This window comes from Carlito syrichta, unplaced genomic scaffold (assembly GCF_000164805.1).
Source record: "Carlito syrichta isolate Samal-C Ts95f unplaced genomic scaffold, Tarsius_syrichta-2.0.1 Scaffold309111, whole genome shotgun sequence".
Classification (NCBI taxonomy): domain Eukaryota; kingdom Metazoa; phylum Chordata; class Mammalia; order Primates; family Tarsiidae; genus Carlito; species Carlito syrichta.
In genome coordinates this window covers 39,244-49,513 of record NW_007253207.1, presented here as the reverse complement: position 1 = coordinate 49,513, position 10,270 = coordinate 39,244, and the positions used below count along the sequence as shown (strand labels likewise).

The 10,270-nt window shown below is 40.5% G+C and overlaps 1 protein-coding gene across 1 annotated transcript in view; it reads right to left on the bottom strand.

Annotated features, from left to right (window-relative positions):
• Positions 1–10,270, bottom strand: part of UBAP2 (ubiquitin associated protein 2) — a 126,672-nt gene that overhangs the window by 101,625 nt on the left and 14,777 nt on the right. Inside the window, exon 2 of the mRNA XM_008066797.2 lies at positions 6,646–6,784. Within this exon, the coding sequence (XP_008064988.1) occupies positions 6,646–6,744 (99 nt within the window). The 5' untranslated portion in view covers positions 6,745–6,784. The remainder of the gene's footprint in view (positions 1–6,645; positions 6,785–10,270) is intronic.

Sequence of the window (10,270 nt, the reverse complement as noted above, 5' to 3'; positions counted from 1 at the left end):
CCACCACAGCCTCGACCTGCTGGGCTCCAGCGATTCTTCTGCCTCAGCCTTCCAAGTAGCTGGAAATACAGGCGCGCACTACCATGCCTGGCTCATTTTGATTTATTGTAGAGATGTGGTCTCACAAAGTTGCCCAGGCGGGTTTCGAACCCATGGGCTCAGGCAATCCACTCACCTCAGCCTCCCAAAGGCGCAGGATTCCAGACTGAGCCACTGAGCCCGGCTAATTTTTTTTTTTAATGTAGAGACGAGGTCTGGTCAAGTTGCTCAGGCTGGTCTCAAACTCCTGAGGTCAGGCAATCTTCTTGCCTTGGCCTCCTAAGTCTGGGATTACAGGCCTGAACCACCATGCTCAACCCAGAATAGTTATTAATAATAACATTTTGGGCAATCCCTTCAGGTCTCCTCCCACTGTGGGAGCTTTTCTGTCCTCTCAATAAATCCTGCTTTCAAAAAAAATGAATTAACATTTTGCTGCAGGGGACAGTCTGGGACTTATATGTGTTTCTGTATTTTCCTTTTGATATTGTTTTGCCCATACATATCTAAATAAAGTCATTATTCATTACCGTATGTCAGACATATACCAACTATTAATTTATTCAAAGATTTTGCTTTTTCAGCTTAAGTATCTTGACTCAAATAGTCTTTGTATTTTTTTCAGTGACATAATCTATTTTATGCCTGAAAGGGTATAGACAGACTAGACATACTTTCTGAAAGCACAGCCGATACACTTAACAGCCATTTAACAATTACAGTATTGCAACATTAGTACTAGCATATTTATAAAAAATAACTTGTAAAATCAGAACTTTAAATATTTTTTATCGTTATAAAACACCCTACTGTCTTCCAGAAGAAAACGACTTTATTGATAAACAATTCAATAAATATTTGATAAACAAAGAACCAAATATAAATTAGAATATAATTGGGAAATTACCAGGCTGAGCTCTAGAAGTGTCAAGAGGTCTGTACAGCTTGGGGAGAAAGAGGAAAAAGCAGGATCAACTGGTAATTCTAAGTTAAACAAGGTTAGTGCACCCTCCCCTATGATAAACAATAGTGACATTCATCAGGCCTAACTCTCAACCTTGCTTAGCTTCTGAGGTGAGAAGAGATCTGGCACTTTCAGGGTGATATGGCAGTAGACACCTACTCTCAAGATGAAAAATATCTTGCCAAGGAAAGCAGCATTACTAAAGCTCTTCTTCTGGGTCTCTCATCCATTCACATGTCTTCTAATGAGCTAAGCTGTTTTCACAGTGGAAAAATGTGCTAATAAGTTTTCTAATGAATCCAAATGTTTTTTATTAGATCACCCAGAAAAAAAATTGGAAAACATAATAGCTGAACTGTTTTTAAAAATCATTCTTATGCTCACCATCAAAGACAGACATTATTAACATAATCTACTACTCATTTGTAATATTCAACACTTTTGCTATAATTCTGCCTATTTTTTTCAGTTTAACAGGAAGCATCCATTATCCAAGTCATTTTACATCATAATTTTCAGGAATTATTACAATCACTTTATAATTTATGTGGACCATACTGTAAGAGTAAAGTTTACTAGTTCCTGATCACAACCTTATGCAATTTCTCATTCCTTACAACCATCCTGCAAACTAAACATCTTAGTCCATAATCCCACTCTACTGCCTAGGCTGAAGTGCAGTGGCACGCTTATGGCTACCGCAGCCTCAGCCTGCTGAGTTCAGGTGATCCTTCCACCTCAGCCTTCCAAGGAGCTGGAACTACAGGTGCACGCCACCACACCTGGCTTTTTTTTTAATTTTTGACTTGGAGTCTCACTCTTGTCACCCAGGCTAGAGTGCAGTGGCATGCTCACGGTCACCACAGCCTCAACCTCCTGGGCTCAGGTGATCCTTCCACCTCAGTCTTCCAAGTAGCTGGAACTACAGACGCACACCACTACACCCGGCTAGTTTTTGTGTTCTATTGTAGAGATGAGGTCTCATCAAGTTGCCCAGACTGGTCTCAAACCCCTGGGCTCAGGCAATCCTTGCCTCGGCCTCCCAGAGTGCTGAGATTACAGGCTGAACCACCGCACCTGGCCTAATTTTTTTATATTTATTGTAGAGACAAGGTCACGCCATGTTGCCCAGGCTGGTCTCAAACCCATGGGCTCAGATAATTCTCTCACTTCAGCCTCCCAAAGTGCTGGGATTACCATGCCCAGCCCATTTTATATTTTTAAAAACTAAAGTATCTCTCCAAGATACTTAAGAAACACCAAGTAGTAAAATTGATCACTAGCATATAGAACAAACATTTATCCTATAATTATTAAGAACAGATCATCACTTCTATGGTATGTCTACGAAAAATGCATAACCCAACTCTAATCATAAGGAAGTAACAACCAGACTCAAATTGGAAATACTGCACAAAAGAATGGGCCTATATTCTTCAAATATGTCAATGTCATGAAATCGAGGACTAGTTGCATATTAAAAAAGACTAAAAAGCTAGCCGGGCTCAGTGCTCAGCCTGTAATCACACGACTTGGGAGGCTGAGGTGAGTGGCCACTGCACTCCAGTCTGGGTAACAGAGTGAGACTCTAACTCAAAAAAAAAAAAAAGACTAAAAAGCTATCATACTTAGTGATCTATCTATCACAGAAACAGAAAACTGAGCACCACATGTTCTCACTCATAAGCGGACCCTGAACAATTATCATAATGCTATAAGAAAAGGATTGGCAGTAGTGGGAAACTGCCAGGGGAGAGGGGTGAGATTGGCAGTAGTGGGAGAGAGCTGGGGGAGGGGGGCACACCTCATCAACAAGGATACCTCCATAATGAACATCTGTATACCTAACCCTGAATTGTACCCCACATCTTTAAAATTAAAAAGTAAGCAAAATAAGTCTTGTTAGACTTGGTGTGGCCATGTGCTCTTTGAGCTATGGCTGTCACCATGCTTCCTGGCTTTGGTCCCCTCCCCCACCATGGGGAGATGAATCTTCTCTCTTCTCTCTTCCTTCTCTTTCTCTAATTTATTTTTAAATAAGGTATATTTTTTTAATCTAAAAAAATTAAAATAAAAAAAGACTAGGCCAGGTGCAGTGGCTCACGCCTATAATCCCAGCACTTTGGGAAGCTGAGGTGAGAGGATTGCCTGAGACAACTTGGTGAGACCTCATCTCTACAATAAATCAAAAATTAGCTGGGAATGGTGACGCGTGCCTGTAGTTCCAGTTACTTGGAAGGCTGAGGCAAAAGGATCGCGCCACTGCCCTCCAGCCTAGGTGACAGAGTGAGACTCCAACTAAAAAATAAAAAAATAAAATAAATAAAAATAAAAAAGACTAAAAGGACTTGAAATCTGAATACAATATATGATCAAGGACTTACTTAGCTAAAAAGGATATTACTGAGAAAACTGGGAAAATATAAACATACTCCATAAATTAGTTCATTTTATTTATTTATTTACTTATTTTTTGAGTTGGAGTCTCACTATGTCGCCCAGACTGGAGTGCAGTGGCCGCTCCCAGCCACCGCAGCCTCAACCTGCTGGGCTCCGGCGATCCTTCCGCCTCAGCCTTCGGAGTAGCTGGAATTACAGGCCCGTGCTACCACGCCCAGCTGATTTTTGATTTACTGTAGAGATGAGGTCTCGCCGAGTTGCCCAGGCGGGTCTCGAACCCGCAGGCTCAGGCAATCCACTCATCTCAGCCTCCCCATTTTCTAATTTTTTATAATTTTACTGTGATTATATAAAAGAGGATCCTTGTTTTTTAAAAAAAATATGCACTGAAAGATTCTAGAATAAAGAAGCACCTTGTCTGCAACTTATTCTCAAAAGGTTCATGGCATAAACTATATAACAAGGAAGAAGAAAAGCAAAGTAAATGTAGAAATGTTAACATCTGGGGAATATGGAAGAAGGGTATTCAGGAATTATTAATACCAGTCTTAAAACAAAAAAACTATGTTAAAAAAAAACTGAAGTTCAAAGAGACTTAAGTAATTTGTCTAATTAGCAAGTGACCCAAACTCAGGTTTATATAGATTCAAAAGAGCTCATTTGTACTCTACAACCTGGATATGTTATCTAAGAATAGCTCTACCACTGGACATTTAGAATTGGACAGTTAACATCTCACCAAATAAAGCCTTTTTTTCCTCCAATTTAATTTCCTTAGAAAATGCTTTTTCAGGCCGGGCATGGTGGCTCACGCCTGTAATCCCAAACGCACTTTGGGAGGTGGAGGCGAGAGGATTACCTGAGCCCAGGGGTTCAAGACCAGCCTGGGCAACTTGGCCAGACCTTGTATCTACAATAAATAGAAAAATTAGCCAGGCATGGTGGCGCATGCCTGCAGTTCCAGCTACTTGGAAGCTTAAGGCAGAAGGATTGCCTAAGCCCAGCAGGTAGAAGCTGCAGTGGCCATGAGCTCCAGCCTGGGTGAAAGTGAGACTCCAACTCAAAAAAAAAACAAAAACAAAAACAAGAAAACGATTTCCCAGAATGGGATCAATGAATAAATAAAGTAGATAATCCTACTAACACATAATAATGTTTTTTGAAAAATTCTCACAATACTTTTATAAAAAGGAAAATTAACAATCCGAGGATCTAGAAATCCTTCCCATAGCTCAGTGGGCAATGTTCTCTTCCAATTAGTCAGCCATTCCCCAAAGAGCCCAGGGAAAAAAAAATTTTTTTCTTTTTTTTGAGTTGGAGTCTCTCACTCAGTCACCCAGACTGGAGTGCAGTGCCCGGCCACTGCAGCCTCTACCTGCTGGGCTCCAGTGATCCTTCTGCCTCAGCCTTGCAAGTAGCTGGAACTACAGGCGCACGCTACCACACCCATCTAATTTTTTTGATTTATTGTAGAGATGAGGTCTCGCCAAGTTGCCCAGGTAGGTCTCAAACCCACGGGTTCAGGCAATTCACTCACCTCAGCCTCCCAAAGCACGGGATTACAGGCTGAGCCACTGAGCCCAGCCTTTTTTTTGAGCTGGAGTCTCACTCTGTCACCCAGACTGGAGTGCAGTGGCCGCTCCTGGCCACTGTAGCTTCGGGGAAGAATTTTAATGACTTTTCTGGTTGGGTGTAAGGGAGAACTTGCATTGAGGATGTGAAGACAGTTTGTATTCCAACATTTCATTTGGCCCGCCTTCAAAAGCTCATCTTTTTCATATTTACTGATTTGACAAACAAATTAAAATGACTTTGTTTTGATTTACATTTATTTGATAATTAGCAGGGCTGCACCTATGATTACTCATAACATATTTATTCTTTAATAAAAGATCATTCATGAAACAAACTTTTTCTTAAGCACTCAACTAGAGGGAAGACATAGCCTAAAAAGTCCAAATTTTTCCAACACTGTAAGTTTTTCCAATGGTCTTTATTGATCAGTTTGTGAATAAATGTCTATCAGAGTAAGCAGATTTGGGACCAAGCACTGACTAGCAGAGATGCCTGCCTGATAATAATAGCTAAATACAAGGCTAACCTTATACTGAAAAACATAATGCAACGACTATAAGTACAGTCTACTTACTGTGCCCCTTAACATGAAAAGGGCTCTTGGGTATGAATGATCTTAAGAGGCACCTGCAATTAACTATCAAAATATAGTCAAATCATCTGAAATTGTGATGGACTAGATAAGGCTTATTTACTTGCTAGCATATTACCTCTGAAAAAGGGTTTGCCAATCTAGTCAATAACATGTAAAGAATGCTTACTTTTGTACTAGGTACTGTGCACTTTACCTGAATTATCACTTCATTCAAAATAAAAATACAAACAAATTGAGGAAGGGGATATTAACATTAAAAATTTTAGGCAAATAAATCTTTATAATTAAAAAGCCATTTCAAGATTAAAGCACTCTTCCTGTGCTTAAAAGAAAAGGTAGTTTTTTTGCTGGGCATGGTAGTTACACCTGTAATCCCAGAACTTTGGGAAGCAGAGATGAGAGGACTGCCTGAGCCCAGGAGTTCAAAATCAGCCTGAGTAACTTGGCAAGACCTCATCTCTACAGTAAATCAAAAAATTAGCTGGATGTGGTGGCATGTGCCTGTGGTACCAGTTGCTTGGAAGGCTGAGGTAGAGGATCACCTGAGACCAGCAGATCGAGGCTGCGGTGGCTGTGAGTATGCCACTGCACTCCAGCCTGGGCAACAGAGTAAGACTCCTACTCAAAAAAGTAAAAATAATAAAAAGAAAAGGCAGCTTTTTAAAGTCTCTTAAATAAGATATTTCACTACTTCAGACTATTACTCCTCCATATACTTTGGATTTTTATATTACATTCCAGGGAAAACCTAAATTAACAGTAAAGATGGCCTAGATGCCGACAGGTAGCTAAATTCAGTATTAAATAGTCCTCACAGAACAATATCCAACTGTATCTGAATTAATAATTATTACCTCTTTCCTATTCTTAACTACCTAAGTTTTTTTTTTTTTTTTTCTCAGGCAATCCACTCACCTCAGTCTCCCAAAGCGCAGGATTACAGGCTGAGCCACCAAGCCCAGCTACTACCTAATTTTAAAATCCAAAATCCTATAAAGGAAAACATTAAATCATGTGTTCTCCCTTAGTTTCCTTAATTCAAAAGGCAAACAACAGTTCCACAAGAACATACCTGTACCACTTGTTTCTGTGGTTGTGTTGACTGTGTCGCTGAAATCTGTGTTTTTTCCCGAACACTTCGGCAACGGTCACTGCTCACTGAAGTCATCATATACAGTATATACAAAATAATGTATGACAAAATAGAAAATCTGCAAGAAAGCAAGGATGATAAGCAAAACTTTCAAATCATAGTAAAAGGCAATCATATACTTCAGAGAACAGGACACATGAGATAAAAGTCCTCTGGAATACAAATTCTCAAGAAACAGCCCTTTAGGATTAGGATTTTAGATTTTGCTAGTAGCTTAGATGAATTTTATTAAGGCAGTCTCAAAGTCTATGGCTTATGATCGTAGCAATTCTAAAATAATTACATCACGATATGTAGTTATTCTTTTATGTAGTTCTATCTGCCTCTCCCCACTTGCAGTTGGTATTTGAACCCAAAGGCAACATTGCATCCAGTAAAAGTTTTACCTGGCAATAACCCAATTCAAAATGTGATGTTTCCCAGGCCTGGTGGCTCACCACTATAATCCTAGCACTTTGGGAGGCTGAAGCAAAAGGATTACCTAAGCCCAGAAGTTCAAGACCAGCCTGAACAACTCTGCAATAAATAAAAAAATTAGCTGGGCGTGGCTGCACGCACCTATAGTTTCAGATACTTGGAATAATAAGGCAGAAAGATCACCTGAGTCCAGCAGGTAAAGGCTACAGTGGCTGTGAGCGTGCCACTGCACTCCAGCCTGGGTGACCAAGGGAGACTCCAACTCAAAAAATAAAATAAAATATTCCACGGGTTCGGTGGCTCAGCCTGTAATCCCGCGCCTTTTGGGGACTAAGGTGAGTGGATTGCCTGAGCCCGTGGGTTCGAGACCTGCCTGGGCAACTTGGCGAGACCTCATCTCTACAATAAATCAAAAAATTAGCCGGGCATGGTAGCACGCGCCTGTAGTTCCAGCTACTTGGAAGCTGAGGTGGAAGAATCCGCGGAGCCTAGCAGGTTGAGGTTGCGGTGGCCGGGAGCGGCCACTGCACTCCAGTCTGAGCGACAAAGTGAGACTCCAACTCAAAAAAAAAAAAAAAAATCCAAAACAGGCTACAAATTTCTAGGATTATATTTCCTAGTACTTTATATATCATCACAGTCCTTTGAATTTCACTGTACTTATATGCAATTTATATTTTAGCTAGTCTATTCTCTATTTCATCTTTGATTTGCCATCCTAGTCTCAGTATTATAAACAAGAACAGACATTCATTTTATTTTGTGTTGTTCCCTTCACTCAGTAGCTGCTGATAAGAGACATTTTGTTTTGTTTCGTTACATTTTTGTAGAGTGCGGGGAGGGGGGTGGCCTAGCTATATTGCCCAGGCCGGACTCAAACTTCTGACTTCAAGAGACCCTCCCAGGTCGGATGCAGTGGCTCATACTTGTAATCCCAGCACTTTAGTAGGCAGAGGTGAGAGGACTGCCTGAGCCCAGGGGTTCGAGACCATGCTGGGCAACTTGGCAAGACCTAGTCTCTACAATAGATCAAGAAAAATTGGCCAGGCACAGTAGTTCAAGCCTGTAATCCCAGCACTTTGGGAGGCCGAGGTGAGATTGCCTGAGCCACAGGTTCGAGACCAGCCTGGGCAACTTGGTGAGATCTCATCTCTACAATAAATCAAAAAATTAGCTGGGCATGGTGGCGCTTGCCTGTAGCTCCAGCTACTTGGAAGACTAAGGTGGAAGAATCACCTGAGAACAGAAGGTCGAGGCTGCAGTGGCCCTGAGTATGCCACTGCACTCCAGCCTGGGCAACAGAGTGAGACTGACTCAAAAAAAAAAGAAAGACAGACCCTCCCACCTCAATCTCCCCAAAACACCGGGATTACAGGCATGAGCCTCCACACCCAAAGTAAGAGCCATTTGTTAAATCGACTGAAAATGATATAAAGACGGTGATAATTCTTAAAAAGACTAACAAAAGACCAAATCATAGGAGACTCAATGATTTCAAGAATAATACATGGAATTCTGTTTTCCAGAACAATCAGTTATAGAAATATCAAAGCAAGTAATCATATGATGTGGAACAATATTCCCCTATTTGTAAGTTATACATTTCAGATTATTAAAATGGAATTATGCTAGCATTTCCACATATCTTTAGGATCTGCATTTCATAAACTTTAAAAGAGGAGACTAACCATAATCCATCATACCAATTCAAGCATCAAAGAAAATTATGTCCTTGAAACCTATTTTACCTAGAAAAGGTCTAACAAGCTTTTTTCTGTTAGCTATCCTAATATTTTTTACTTATTTTTTAAAGCAGGTTCGTTAGCCGAATTGCTAAATAAAGGCCACAGACATATTATTGTGTGGTCTTTTACATTATAATAGCAAATAATTAACTAGAATATCTCACAAGCCTAATAGGCTGGTTTAAAACTTTTTACTGGCTAATTCATTGTTTTGGTTTTTTTTTGAGTTGGAGTCTCACTCTGTTGCCCAGGCTGGAGTACAGTGGAACACAGACAGTCACTGCAGCCTCAACCTGCTGGGTTCAGGCAATCCTTCCACCTCAGCTTTCCAAGTAGCTGGAACTACAGACATGTGCCACCATGCTCACCTAATTTTTGTTTTTAATTTATTGTAGAAATGAGGTCTCGCCATGTTGCCCAAGCTGGTCTTGAACCCATGGGCTCAGGTAATCCTCTTGCCTCCGCTTACCCAAAGTGCTGGGATTACAGGCATGAGCCACCATACCCAGCCCCAATCATCGATTCTTAGTATATTGCATAATGAATACGTAATTAAGCTATAAATGATGACCCAGTTTCATAGCTAAACCAGAATAGCTGCTTTGTAAAAAATGAAAAGCATATTGCTCACTTTATGTTTAAGTATTGTTTCAAACTAACAGTTTTCTCATTTAATTAAGGTTTACTGCTCTGGGTTATACATTCAAAAATTGTTACTACAAAAGGTCATTGGCTTAAAAATAGCAAATATATTCCTTGAAAAAAAACTTAGGCCAGGCACAGTGGCTCAAGTCTATTATCCCAGCATTTTGGGTGGCCGAGGTGAGAGGATTGCCTAAGCCCATGGGTTTGAGACCAGTCTGGGCAACTTGGTGACCAAGATCTCATCTCTAAAAAAAAAATACCTTAAACATAATAATGGCCCCAGAACATGCAAAGATGTGTGCTTAAGCAAATTCAGACTAACTTTTCTGTCAATTATGGCTCTTCATACTAACACTGAAATGTCACAGTAGCTAATTTCCTATTCATAAAAAATGTCTTAATGTTGATGATGTCCAGCAAAAAAAAAAAAAAAAAAAAATTTCCAGGGATGAAACTAAGGTTTTGCAGAAGACGCATGAGAGGTGGATGGGAATGTGACTAAAATATTCTGGAAAAACAGATTTCACTGGACATGGAAGCTCACGCCTTTAGTCCCAACACTTTGGGAGGCTGTAGAAGCAAGAAGACTGCCTGAGACCAGAGGTTCGAGACCACCCTAGGCAACTTGGTGAGACCTCTTTTCTACAATAAATCAAAAAATTAGCCAGGCATGGTGGTGCATGCCTGTAGTTCCAGCTACTTGAAAGGCTGAGATGGAAGGATCACCTGAGCCCAGC